Source organism: Triplophysa rosa, linkage group LG12, assembly GCF_024868665.1.
Source record: "Triplophysa rosa linkage group LG12, Trosa_1v2, whole genome shotgun sequence".
Taxonomy (NCBI): domain Eukaryota; kingdom Metazoa; phylum Chordata; class Actinopteri; order Cypriniformes; family Nemacheilidae; genus Triplophysa; species Triplophysa rosa.
In genome coordinates this window covers 25,425,009-25,439,164 of record NC_079901.1, presented here as the reverse complement: position 1 = coordinate 25,439,164, position 14,156 = coordinate 25,425,009, and the positions used below count along the sequence as shown (strand labels likewise).

Genomic DNA, 14,156 nt, shown 5'->3' with positions numbered 1-14,156 from the left:
GAGTGTGACTGTGTGTTGTTTTTATTCAGTATCAGTTTCTGTCCTGAGATCACAAGATCACATTATTAAAATAATGTAAAAATAAGAAGAGTGCATAATCTGCTTGTATATTGCAACCGTATATTTCTTCTTGCAATATATGTTTTCATTTCTTTCAAAAACAGAAATCAGACTGACAGTCAGTGTTGCTGTGTCGTTTTATTTATGATAAAATGATGACATAAAACCATATCCACATTGAAAAAACGTTATAACATTAGGGCCATCTCCACATCTAATAACCTGGGCCCGTATTCTTAAAGCTTCTTAGAATCCTCTCAGAAAGCTCTTCATTTAGCTTAAAAACTTCTACGTAGGAGTCTTTGCTTAAAAGTGATTCAGGACCAATCTGAGATCAACTCTGAGCAAGGAAAAGACAAAAACTTTTATCCTAGTGAGGAGGCGGGGCTGGCCCTGTTGCTATGTATGACACAGTCTTTTAAAGACTGTGATTGGTTGGTTGGCCAAGAAGTAAAAAAGAGCGCTTTTAAGTGTAGGGTCATTAGTTTGATATTGCACGGCACATGTAGTTTTTCCTGTTTTACCGTACTCACGCACTATATATATATATATTACCATGCTGTTAATGTCAACGTATTTGATTGAAAATGAACAGTGACACAATAAGTTTCTGTAAGTGCTGTAATTGTTTGTGTGATCACTATAGAAGGATGTGACGGAACCAAATCATCTCTGCTGCAGAGCTGCATTTCTCCAGTTGCTAAATATGTTAATGTTGTGATTTCTTCTATTTCTGCGCTGTCTTGGAGATGTTAGCGTGTCTCTAATAGGATCGGTCACAAACATCTAATGTGTTGTGTCTTATTAACTCACTGTCATTCAATTCAATGTCATTTGATTTTATAGCGCTTTTACAATTTGCATTGCATCAAAGCAGCTATACAAGAAAACTAAAACCAAGATAAACAAAAGTTGAACACGCGCACACACACGCGCACACACACACACACACACAAAACAATAACAATAAAAAATCAGATAAACCTTAAAAGTAATATGGAAATTGTCATGCATTGCAACACATTTCTTCTCACTTTTCGTGTTTCGTCCATTTTCTCTGCTGCTAAAGAAACTCTTAAGCCTCTTAAAAGTCCTCCTCACTACTCTTAAAATTTTGGACCTTAAGAGCTCTTTTAAGGGTTAAGATGCTTGTATTGCACATAGATAATAAACCATTGAAATCGGTTGACAAATGTAAACGTTCTTTTAACCAGACAAACCTCAGCTGCCTTTGCCGCCGTTCACTTCTATGTGTTTATGGCGCGCGCTCTTGCCCTGTCCAACATGGCGGCGCCGCTGTGACCGCAGTACCGCTGTGACGTCAGTGTGTGGCAGCATTGCGCTGAGTGTGGCGACAGCGAAGAAGAATCACTGTTTACTGCACTGTGTTTAAACAGTGTTAGCATGACTTCAGTTTGTCTGATTTAGACATGATTTCTCATTTCAACTTTAATTCTGAGACTAAAACATGAACGACACGGAGAAACGAGAGCACGTGAATTTTCTGTCCGACTCTTCAGCGCCGATGAAGGTGATTTTACTCGAGTTTAGTGCTTCAACTCGGTTTCTGTTTCATTGAACTTACATAAAAAATACACATGATTATGTGCTCGGCGTAGAAAATTGACAATAATAAAACTCTAAAGGTTTTTTTTTTTTGAGCTGTCATTGAGGTTCGTGTTTGTCGTTGTGAGTTTAGTTACATCAGACTGATTTTGATTTCAGTTTCAACCTTAGACATCCAGAAGCTAAGAAGTAATTTGTCAATGTTGGGTTATGTTATACACTTGTGTTGTTATTCGGCGTGCAAGCATAGTAATCGTAAAACTGTGTCAAATAGATGTCGATTGAGTTTAGCATGTCACACAAATACCCAAACACAGAATGAATGATACACAATAGATTTTCAATCATTAAATATATGATGAAATTAAGTCTTTTTGAAGACAGGCTGTGGCCATTCATTATGATGATCCATAAATCCAGCTGATTTCATTGTGAAAATCCTTTTTAAACAGCAGAGTTTAGGAGACAGTGAGCAGACAGAAGATGACCGACAGAGAGCCGTGGAGAAGAGAGGACCATACATCATGTCCAAAGCTCCGAGTTTACACATGAAACTTCGTGAGTAACAAACACCAGAAGCTTTCAAGTAACCCTCCATCAGCATGTAAAGCATGTGTACACTCTATATAAGCCAAGCACAGACCGTACGCTGTATATTGCACAGATGTGTTCATGTGTTGGATCTGTGTTTGGCTTTCTTTGCAGAGAAACACAGAGACGCTGCCAGAAGAGCCCTAGAGAAGAGAGGCTTCAGTTCAGACAGACCTGTGCTTCAACAACCCCGGCACAAACTAAAGACGTGAGTTCCTCTTCTCATCTGCACGTGTTTGTAGTTGAGAGCGTAATAGCACACATATGCTGACCCATACGGTTAAAGGAACAGTTCACCCAAAAATGACGTACTCAACGTCGAGTTCTTCTAAACCTGCATGCATGTCTTTGTTCTGCTGAACGCAAAGAAAGATATTTGGAAGAATGTTAGCAACTGAGATTTCTGGGGCACCGTTGACTACCATAGTAGAATTTGTTTCTACTGTTAAGCACAAAAGAAAATATTTTGAAGGACTTCGGAAATCAAACTGTTCTGGGGCACCTTTGACTACCATTTTTTCTAGCATTTTTTTTCCTTTCTTTGTGTTCAACAGAATTTTCAGAGTTTTGGGGGGGAGTATTTCCTTCAAACTCTCATTTTCTTTCCTCCGGTGCGATATATTTAACTGTGTTGATATCTTTGACAGTTTGATGTTTAATAAGGGCTACACTGCTCTGAGTCAGACAGGAGAAGATTATCTGATCGCTCTGGATTCAGACAGGTACATCCAGACAGAGACTTAATTCAGAGATTACAGAGATACAGTTATTATCATCAGTGATTGAGTTCTGTTTATTCTTCACTTCAGTGAGACAGAACTGGACTGCTCGTCTGGATATTCTTCAGCTGAGGTGAGCTGCTCACAAATACACCACTTTATGTTGCGCTCAACAATGTGCTGAACTGCACTTTTCGGTACCATTTCTGCAATGTTTCTAATTGATGTAAAAAGTCGGTTCTGCAGAATAAACTCGGGTGTAGTTTAGCACATTAGACATGATCCATGAAAGGATGGCAACCACAAAGTAGTATAATTACTCTTTAGTTTGATGCGCTTCTATTTTAAACAAAATGATGCCAAAATTACTTGTACAATCTTCCTTTTCTATAATAAAAGCGTACATTTTGGATAAAAGCGTACATTTTAAATGCAAAAGTTGTCAGTTGCATTATGCACACATGTTTTGAAATAACAAAACCCTAAATAGCGACTTACATTGCACTATACTATGCATTTGTTTTCTAAGTATGTGCAATACCTGGGATCCGACCCATGACCTTGGCGTTGCTAGTGCCATGCTCTAACCACTGAGCCACAGGAAAGCTGTTTTTGATCTGTATTATGAATTGATTTTGAAATCATTATTTTCGACAGACGTCTTGATGTTAAAACAGTTTTACTTCACTTTTTTCGTAACGTCAGGTGCATCCAGACCTGAGCAGACAGCTGTTGAAGGACGGATATCATCTGGATGAGATACCTGATGATGAAGATCTGGACCTGATCCCCCCTAAAGCCCTGACTCCGTCTGTCTGCTGCTGTTCACATACGTCATCCTGTTGTGTGCAGTGAGGGACGCCCGCACAACCCCAGCACTGAACACTCAATCTGACTTTACTGGAGAAGAGCTTGATTGACATGTTACACTCCTGTGAGGTCACTTCTGCTTGTGAAACAAAGTTTCCCCAGGAAATTTTAAAAATCATTTATTTTATTTGTCATACTTCAGTCCCACTGTACTTTCATGAAAACACACCTGACTTATAAATGATATTTTGTGTGAAAGAATATGAAGCTTTTTTTAATCATTAGATTTTTTGGATCGAAACATTTTTCTTACAATGAAGCACCTCCTCCCCTGCGGTAGAAATACTGTAAGATTATTGATTTAAATCAGAATACAGTAAAAGCAGTACGACATATGCTACAATAATGCATAACAACATCATCATTTCACATCGCACTTATGAAAGATGGGGTAATATGTTGTTTTAGATGTCATGAACATGTCACAGTGAAAAACTCTTAATGTTTCTCAACTTAATATTCTTCAGGAAAAAATCTTGTGTACTTTTTACTCGGCTATGGAGTTTCATTACTTGAAGACAAGATTTGGCAGTTTTGGTGTTTCTCTCTGATAAAAGTGTGTTTAGTAAGGTTTTCATAATGTATTCCCTTTATAAGCTTTTCAAACTTTGCGAATTCAGCAAAAACACAGAACTTAAAGCTTTATTCTAGATATGTGTGTCAGAAAGCAGCTGACACTCCTTCAGTGTTCAGCGCTGGAGAATATTTGCATTTGTCATGAAGTGAGTTAGATGTGAGTTGTTACGTTAGTTAAATGTGTGCTGTGAGACATGAGGTTGTTGTATTACATTTAGACTTGTATCATGAAGAATTTGTAAGTACCCTAAAACATTTTTTCTTGAGTATTACGCGAATATATATTTTGTAACAGTTGTGTGTAATGTGTGTATGTTTTCTGGAAGAGTGTTTTGGTTGAGCATCTTACTGGACAATCTACAACACTATGCAACAAAACACTTTTAATTCTTTACTTTGTAGATGCATATTAGTTACTGACTATAACATGCAATAACTCTAGTTACTTTTTCTTTGTTTTGTTTTTTGCAAAAACAATATAACTTGTATTGAACTTTATTTGTGAAATTAAAGGAAACGTAACTAAAACTCTACCTACGATTGAAATTTGTATTGTGAAGTTGCATGGGTTCAGATCATTTGATGTAAGGTTGCACCTCCTCCACACGGACACTAGATGCCGCGCTTGTGTTGTGTGGCAGTTACTGTCTTCATTGACGATTCTTGTCTCGAGTTTTATTCTTATATTTTAATCTTGCGTGTTTTTTTACACGAGGACATTTTTGAGTTTAAAGAATACTTACCATTTAAAGTCGTTTCTTTACTTGTAATACTTTTATTTCTCAAGAGCACCTATAATTACTCACTAATTATTGATTTATTTCAGAATAAAGACAAAACGAATGAACAACAAACAGCGTTCATGTTAATTGTGAACTATTGTTAATGCACTGGTTATTCATTGGGACCGTATGTAGAATGGAGTTAAATGTAGTTTTTTATTTAACAGTGCAGTTTTTTCTATTTTACATCATTTTAATGAGTAACGTTTATTTCTACTTTTTTTCTAAATACCAGAACCTCTCTCTCTCAATATTCAAGATTCAAAGAAGCTTTATTGGCATGATAAAACACATTTTTACATTGCCAAAGCACAGAAAAATTAAATATAAGCATGCAGAAATACAGATTAAGATACAAATAAAATAAAAGTATATATATATATATACACATCTCAATATAAACAGAAAAAGAGTTGGTGAAAGTTCTCTCTCTCTCTCTCTCTCTCTCTCTCTCTCTCTCGGAGGATCAGAGGCGGTCGCTTTCGTCGTCGCTCGGTTTGTGTGTGTTCGCTCGTCTCGTCTCGTACCTGATTCACACACACGCGCTCGGTGGAGGAGGAACAGAACACGCGTCCTGTGCGCGTGCACGCATTCACACCGCCGTGACCGAGAGACGAACGGCGAGCAGCGCGAGACCGCCGCGGAGGAATGATGGACAACACCGACACGAGCTCACCACAGATGGTGAGATAATCCAAACATAAACACATTATCAGTAAATTTCATGTACAAACACACGTGTAAGTTCAGCGAGACAAATTACTGACACACACACACACACACACACACACACACAGCGTGAATATTATAAGCAGCAAAACATTTGTAACACTGTAACATCAGAATACTTGATACTTTGTGTTTTTGTTTGTTCTGATGTTTACTTCTATCGCTTTTAAAGGATGTCAAACATAAGATTGTGTGTTTTCTGAAGCGTAGCTCTGTACGCTGTAATTATAGCGTTCATTATCAACTTGAACACACACACACACACGCACGCACGCACGCACGCACGCACACACACACACACACGCACGCACACACACGCACACACACACACACACACACACACACACACGTTGTTTTCATTAGGGGCCGCTGCTTTGATCTCAGACATGTTATATTCTTTAAAGCACATTGGTTGTAATGATGACTGTTCTGTAGAGTAACAATAGAACTGATTCTACTTCAAGCATGAAATCAACGTTTTTGTTTGAAATGAAATCTAGCTTTAGCAATAAAACTGTCAGTCATGATGGAGGAATATTATATTGACTGTACAAGAGCTTTACTCACCGATGAGCAAAGCAAACACAGATATTCAGTTAATAATCTGTGTTTTAACAAATGTAAAGATTTTTCATGGAGCATATGAAGCACTGGTTTAAAGGGATAGTTCTCCCCAAAATGAAACTTCTGTCATTTACTCACCCCAAGGTTGTTACAAACCTGTTGAAATGTCTTTGTTCTGCAAAACACAAAAGAAGATATTTTGAGAAATGTTAACAGTCTGTTCACACAGTGGAAGTTAACGGGGTTGAATGTTGTTTGGTTATCAACATTCTTCAAAAGATAAGGTCGTGTGCATTACAGTTGATGTGAAGTCTCTGTGTGTCTGTCAGGATGGGGTGGTGAAGTTGGACTCTATGATGGAGCAGCTTCAGCGTCAGCAGCATGCGCGTCTGGAGATGCAGCACAAGGAGCGTCTGTTGCGTGAAGCTCACATCTTGTACGCGCAGCAGGTCGCAGCGCAGCAGGCCATACTGGTGGCCGCCCGGGCGTCTGGAGCCGGCTTCATGAGCGCGGGCACTTCAGGACCCCTGGGACCCCCGCTTCCGTCTCAGGTCTCCAATCAGAGCAGTGTGGACTCAGAGCGCGAGGATGAACGGGGCAGAGACTCGGGTGATGAAGACAGTGAGGAAGATGAGCTGCCACCCGGAGCGCTGGACTTTCTCAGGAATCAGGCTCTTGTGCTACAGCGAGGGGCCGGGGGTCCGTTTGGAAACTTAGCCGAGGCCAGAGCCGCCCAGAGAGCCCCGTCACCCCCTGTCAGGGTGAAAGAAGAGCCCGAGGACGAGCTGTCACACGCAGAGCACCCGGACACGTCCTCTCCGAACGGCCGCTCGGACTGGAGCTATGAGCAACATTTTAAAGTGGTAAGAAAAGCGGTTTACCTCTTTGATTCAGCAACACTCGTATCTTTAAAGCACATGTCAGTGTGGTAGCACAGCATTCACGATTGCAAGTGCATTTTTCTCTTAGAAAAGAAGCTTTTTCATTGTTTTGTTTTATTTGTCACAGAAATTGTCATTCTGAAGTATTCATGTCTGACAGCAGTGTTTGTGAAGGTCTGGTCTGGTCTGGTTGATGTGTCTCAGTGTGTTTATGTTCTGCGTCAGCTGCATTGCAGGAGAAGCGTCTGCGCAGATCTCCTGACGTGTTCGCTGGCACTGAGCCTGAACACTTTGCTTTTCTTATTTGTTCCGTCTCACGTTGACTTGAGTTTGGCCGGCGTCCAGACTGTGTAATGAGACATTCGGCCCAGTTTTATGAGCGAGGGCGTGGAAGACGCCGCAGACACGTGCAGCGAGCGTGTCCTCCAGAAGCTGTGGCTCTCCACATGTTTTCATTCATTTAGATTTCATGTGAATATGCGCTGCTGTTGGCAGAGGTTCATAAAGCACGTCTGAGATGTCTGAAGAGCTCAAGATTCTTGTTTGGATGCTTGTCCGCTTTGCTGAAACAGAACAGCAGAGATGTGATTTGTGTTCAAGAGATTTTCCACGTTTATAGCACAATGTGCTGTGTTTCTTTGAATTTATTCGTTGAATATTTCTGAGCAGAGCTCTTGAAGTCAGCCGTAACTCAGACAACTATCTGGGCTGGACACGGAATGATTCTACATTATAAAATACAAGAAAATACACAATGTAACACACGATAAGATACACAAGTGTAGCACAATGTTCGTTTCATATTGAAGTATTGTACACCGTGTTCTTTTATTTATTTATTTAGTTAACAGGGACATTGTACATTATACCATGGTGTGTTTGAATACTGGATTCTGATTGGCTGGAAGGTGTGCATTAACACCCTGTAACGCACGCATAGCTCCAGTCAGTTTGTTTACATTTGGAATGAACTGACAAAATCACTGTTTATTTCACCCGTTTGATCTTTGAAGATTTAGGTGCACCGATCGACCGGCCAGAGACCGGAATCGGCCGGTTTTTCATATGATCGGCTGGACCGGTGACCGGCCGGTCAGTCTCACGTCTCGCCGATTCCAAGCCGATCTTCAGAACGTCACAGCCGTCAGTACACTCAAATCAACTTTATTTATATAGCGCTTTTTACAATTTTCATTGTTACAAAGCAGCTGTACATGAGACATATTGACTCTAAAAATATATATATTGTTAACAGTTCTTGAAACCAAAACCTTTGAAAAAGTATACAAAAACATAATAAAAAAGAAAAAAACATTGAAAAATATTAAAGAAAAGGACGAATGTCAAAATCCTCATTTAATCCTCTGGGGGATAACGTATCCAATGTAAAAATCCAATAAGCCTCACGCTGTAAAAGCCGCTTATTAATGTTGCCTCCGCGTCGTGAACACTTCACTAACTCAATGCCGATATATTTTAAAGTCGAAACGGAATGTCTCATTTCTGCAAAATGCCACGCTACCGATCTCTTTTGATCCTGGTGTCTAATTGTACAACGATGTTCAGCAATCCCAGTTTTTAAAGGTCTACTGGTTTTTCCAATGTAACACAGACCACAGGGGCACCGCAACATATAGATCACATTAGATGTTTTACAAGAGATTATACCTTGGATTTAAAAAATGTTACCAGCGTGAGGATGTGTAAAAGTCATTCTCCTGCTGCTGATGAGAGTTTGAAGCATCATACATCATCTCTCTAACTGATGAGACGCTCTGGTTCAGTACAGATGGTGAGACAGGCGTGTGTCTCGTGATCTGTCAGCAGTAGATGTAGGGTCAGGTTGAGGGTCTGTGGAGGAGACGGGAAAGACCTTCTACGCTTGATGTGTTTAAACATGTTTGTTATGTTCTGCGTGACAAATAAAATGAGATCAGAAATCCACATGTTAGTTTATTTTTATCCTAGTGTTCAGTTTATGATGTCTGATAATCAATCAATAGCATTAACATTAATTTGAACAAGAATGTGTGTCTCTGTGTGCGTGTGTGTGTGTGTGTGTGTGTGTGGGTTTGTCATTGATGTATAGTTGCTGACCTCACCCTTCAGTTGCACAGCAGAGTAAATAATTGTCAAACAAGAGTCTGGACAAAGGTGTCATGTGCGGTGTGCACTAGTGAGGGTCCAGAGATCTGTGGGGGCTTTTCTCTTGTGTGATGTCAGCTGACCCTGATAATCCTCAGGTCAGGTCCCCCGGGGTCCCCCTCGACCAGCGCTCTGATCTCGCTGCGATAAATAGAGTTTTAATACCGCCTCAACGCTCAGACAGATTTCACTGACCATCATGAACATATAACACGTAAACATTGTGTCAAATAAACTGTAGCCTACATTAAGCATTGTCGTACGGCATATGTGTCGACCGCTAGTATTTCTGTTAACCGCCTCTCATTATCATGTAAACATAAATGATCAGTTATTTGTGATCATCAGTTCTGTGTTTAGTAGTTTATCTGTGTTGCGTCACGTCTGAAGTGTCCTGTCGGCTGTATGGAGAGAACGAGGGTGATCTGAGGTGGGACGAGCTCATTTACCCATCATGCATGATGAATATCTAGTGACCTAGTTAGACTTTTAAATTGTATTGGGAAGTTTCGTATAAATATTTAAATCAACTCCTTTTCCAATCAGCAATATCCAGTCTGTCTCTCATACCGACTGCTGTTAAGAGCTCATTTATTATTGATGCATCCATTCACTACTGTTAGATTCTACTTCAAGCAGACACATCAAACAGCATTAGCCCTGAAGATGAGGAACATTCAAATACAGCATAGCCATGTGTCTCTTGATTCTGTTGAACACATTTCAGTGTTTTGGGGAAGTTTCAACCGTTAGTTTAACGTCATAAAGCCAGTAAATTAACACACAGGAAAATATCCATTCAAATGTCTGTTTTCATGCGGTTCACTAAAGCTTTAAGAATCATGTTCATTGAAATGAATCTGCATGGACCACCGGTAGCTTCTGATGGAGTTTTTTGTTACACATCGCAGTCTTCTTGAGTTTGTTTCACGTGTTGTTGTTGTATGGAGTTTCTCAGATATATTTGACATGAAATGGTTTATTTTCATAACTCAACATCTCCCAGTTAATGTAGCAGAACACTGAACACAGTGAGGGATTGTGGGTCATTCATGTAAACATGTATCTATATATGTAGTGTACTGTCTGTGTGGTGTACTAGCATACTCTACTGTACAGTTTGTTGTAAATCTCTGTCTGATTGAAAAATGTTTGACTTCATGACACTGGAAGGTCATCTTGAGCACATTGAATTGTGGGATACTGTTGGTCAAGGCAAGCATCAGTGCATTTTGACTCATGCATTCAACCATTTAATGCACACAGAAAATGTTCACACAGCTCACAGTGTACATACTACATACTGCCAACAAATCAGTCTGTCAGCTCACATCTGTGTGTGTGCGTGTGTGCATGTGCACATGTGTGTGTGTGTGTGTGTGTGTGTGTATGTGCGTGCCTGTGCATGTGTGTACGTGTGTGTGTGTGTGTGTGTGTGTGTGTGTGTGTTTGCGTGTGTATGTGCGTGCACGTGTGTGTGTGTGTGTTTGTATGTGTGTGTGTGTGTGTGTGTGTGTGTGTGTGTATGTGCGTGCCTGTGCATGTGTGTACATGTGTGTATGTGCGTGTGTGTGTGTGTTCGCGTGTGCATGTGCGTGCACGTGTGTATGTGCGTGATTGTATATGTGTGTGTGTGTGTGTGTGCTTGCGTGTATGTGCGCGCGTGTGTGCGCGTGCATGTGTGTATGTGTGTGATTGTATGTATGTGCGTGTGTGTATGTGCATGCGTGTGTGTGCTTGTGAGTATGTGTGCGCATGCATGTGTGTATGTGCGTGATTGTATGTGTGCGCGCGTGTGCGCATGATTGTATGTGTGCGTGTGTGTGTATGTGCATGCATGTGTGTGTGCTTGCGTGTATGTGCATGCATGTGTGTATGTGCATCATTGTATGTGCGTGCGTGTGTGCGTATATGCATGATTGTATGTGTGCACGCGTGTTTGTGTGCTTGCGTGTATGTGCGCGCGTGCATGTGTGTATGTGCGTGATTGTATGTGCGTCGCGCGTGTGTGTTTTGTTGAATCTTGCTGGTGACGGTGGAGTGTTAAAGATTCCTCGGGGTCAGAAATAGATCTGTCACACGTGGGTGGAGGGTATGAGGGTAAATTGCGGGTGGGTGGACTGTAAATGTTGCCCCACCCAAAGGAAACATTCCAAAGAGAATTACAGCCTTAAATCCTTTGACATGACAGATTTCCCGTCAGACTGAGACTGATTACAGCACTGCTGTGGCTTCTGTCTTCTGTAAAACTAGCTGGAATAATGTAATATTACATTATGTTTTGTTATTACCTTCAAGAGGATGGATGCAAACCAGAGAGAGAGAGCGAGAGAGGAAAACACAAGCTGTGACCCTCTGACCGCCTGCTGCCGGTTGTTTTGCCCAGAGGAAAATTCATGTAAAACAGGTCTGATCTTGTGCTGTCTTTACAACACAAATGACGTGTGAATGACCGCAACATTAATTGTGTGACTGAACAAATGAAATAAAGAAACATCATCAACACAATGTTTAAATGCAGCTGAATGCTATTCTGAGTTTTAGAAGTGTGATTAAAAACAGTTTGACGTGTGACTACAATATAGTTTTATTGTTTTAAGAAGAAAAGTTCCTTCATATCTTTCATAACTTGCTGCTCTGAGGTGTCGATAATTATATAAATCTGATTCTCAAAACAGACATTTGCATGAACTGCATGTTTCAGAACATGACATACGATGTGTGTGTGATATGATGTGTAGTGGACGTGATGGTTGTTTATTCCTGCTGTCAGATTATCTGTGAAATGAGCTCACATGAGATCTGATGTGAGAGACATGCTGATGACCGACGTAATGTGATCGCACACACACACACACACACACACACACACACACACACACACACACACACACACACACACACACACACACACACACACACACACACACACACACACACACACACACACACACACACACACACACACACACACACGCACGCACACACACACACACACACACACGTCTGGTTTATTATCCCCGTGGGGACAGTCCACAGGCGTAATGTTTTTATACTGTACAAACTGTATATTCTATCCCCTATCCCTAACCCTATCCCTAAACCTAAAGATCATAGAACACTTTTTGCATTTTTAGATTTGTAAAAAATATTGTTCTGTACAATTTATTAGCTTTTGTGCCCATGAGGACCTCAATTTTGGTCCCCACAGTGACACGAGTCCCCATGTGTTGGTGTGTGTTCAGGTTTAGGTCCCCACCGGGATATACAAACATGAACACACACACAGAGAGACGAACTCACGCATGCACACACACACACACTTTTATTTTACTCTATTTTACCGAATGAAAGTGATGTAAGAGCAGATCTCAGATCAGTGTGTGAAGCTGAGATTTCTGACCGTTCGGTCTGTGATTGTTGTCTTGTGTCTGGTGTTGTCTGGCGCTGGTCCAGATCAGCAGCTGAGAGACTGCGGTCGGCTGGCACGCGGCCGAGAGACTGTGAGCATGAATGAGAGAGAGAGGTGTGGAAGTGTTTTATTTCACGCTCCAGCAGCACATGATGTGTCAAGAGCAAATCTGCCAAAAGACACACTCAGGCCCAACCCGACTCGCTCTAAATCCATCTTTGGAGAAATAAAGACTACAAAGTTTTGCAAACATAAGTGTTCACTCTCTTCCTGTAGTTCCAGAGTGATCTGGAAACATTGTGGGTTCAGCGAGAGGCGACGATGAGTTTTGTCTTCGTTGTGTTCTCGTTCGTGTTTGCTTTTCTTTAATATTTGAGTTTCTGCACACGTTGTTTGAATGTTGGAGATTGGAACGACGATTTACCAGGCAAATGATGGCAGTGCAAACGTGTCACGCACGGGCGACATCCACGTTTGACCACGCAAGACTTTCACTATCATGCCATTTGACTGATTCTGCATATGTTTGCTCAAGGTTTTGTCGTGACAGTCGAGCAGATGTCTGATAATCTCTCTCTCCGTATGCTTGACCTCAATCAAATGAGCTCATTCTACACATCAACATGACAACATCAATTCTCAAAGAATCTGCTTCAGTTGAGTCAATAACTCAAGACGTCCGGCTTCATAAATCATTCTCTATAGACAACACAATCTAATTATTAACCAGAAACCCCCTGAGGAAATAGAGACGGGAATAACGCTGATGAAAATCAGCCAGGCTTTTATTATAGTAAAAGTGTAGTAGCCATGTATTTGAAGAGTTTGTTTCCCAAATGAGATAGCTCATGGTGTGTTTTCTTGTTTTCTTGTGTTAGTTAGCTGTATTTTTGAGTTATTAGGGCTTAAATCAAAACAAACCAACTGCAGTTTAATTGATATTAAGTGGAATGCACAATGAAAAAAACATGATTTTTGCTCTCGTTTTGGAAATAAACTCTTCATTTTATCAAAAGGTTGAGCTGTGGTAACTGTAGGAAACCCGTGGTTAATTTATGGTTCCCACACGTGTAATAACTATGTTTTTTTGTTTATAGTAAAACATTCATGTCAGTGACTGGACTGTAAAGACTCGATATTTCTGTAAGTTGTTGAGTTGTCTTTAGATCTCAGACGGTTTTTGTTTAATTCAAGGCATTTGCACACTAATACGTGTCATTGAAATGTGTTGATTTTACATACGTTGATGTATAAATGGAAA

General features: G+C 40.6%; 2 protein-coding genes across 4 annotated transcripts in view; both read left to right on the top strand.

Moving 5' to 3' along the window:
- The first annotated feature begins 1,414 nt into the window (after positions 1-1,414).
- Positions 1,415-4,927, top strand: fam219b (family with sequence similarity 219 member B). 3 transcript variants are annotated; one of them, XM_057348207.1, is made up of 6 exons: positions 1,415-1,591; positions 2,082-2,184; positions 2,332-2,425; positions 2,865-2,939; positions 3,027-3,069; positions 3,642-4,927. In XM_057348207.1, the coding sequence occupies exons 1-6, from the start codon at positions 1,529-1,531 to the stop codon at positions 3,789-3,791; spliced, it is 528 nt and encodes a 175-aa protein (XP_057204190.1). In that variant the 5' UTR covers positions 1,415-1,528; the 3' UTR covers positions 3,792-4,927. The 3 variants fall into 3 exon arrangements, with proteins under 3 accessions (XP_057204190.1, XP_057204189.1, XP_057204191.1); XM_057348206.1 differs by having other exon boundaries at positions 2,079-2,184; positions 3,642-4,926; XM_057348208.1 differs by lacking the exon at positions 3,642-4,927 and adding an exon at positions 3,466-3,623 and having other exon boundaries at positions 2,079-2,184.
- An 816-nt stretch (positions 4,928-5,743) lies between these two features.
- Positions 5,744-14,156, top strand: part of LOC130563184 (AT-rich interactive domain-containing protein 3B-like) — a 40,418-nt gene continuing 32,005 nt past the window's right edge. The window contains exons 1-2 of the mRNA XM_057348613.1: positions 5,744-5,848; positions 6,787-7,320. Of these exons, the coding sequence (XP_057204596.1) occupies positions 5,813-5,848; positions 6,787-7,320 (570 nt within the window). The 5' untranslated portion in view covers positions 5,744-5,812. The remainder of the gene's footprint in view (positions 5,849-6,786; positions 7,321-14,156) is intronic.

Excerpts from the sequence above, each read along its gene's own strand:
- fam219b (XM_057348206.1), top strand. The coding sequence starts at position 1,529 with ATGAACGACACGGAGAAACGAGAGCACGTGAATTTTCTGTCCGACTCT. Across the intron at positions 2,185-2,331 it reads GAGTTTACACATGAAACTTC|AGAAACACAGAGACGCTGCC; the intron begins GTGAGTAACAAA and ends CTTTCTTTGCAG. Across the intron at positions 2,426-2,864 it reads CCCCGGCACAAACTAAAGAC|TTTGATGTTTAATAAGGGCT; the intron begins GTGAGTTCCTCT and ends TATCTTTGACAG.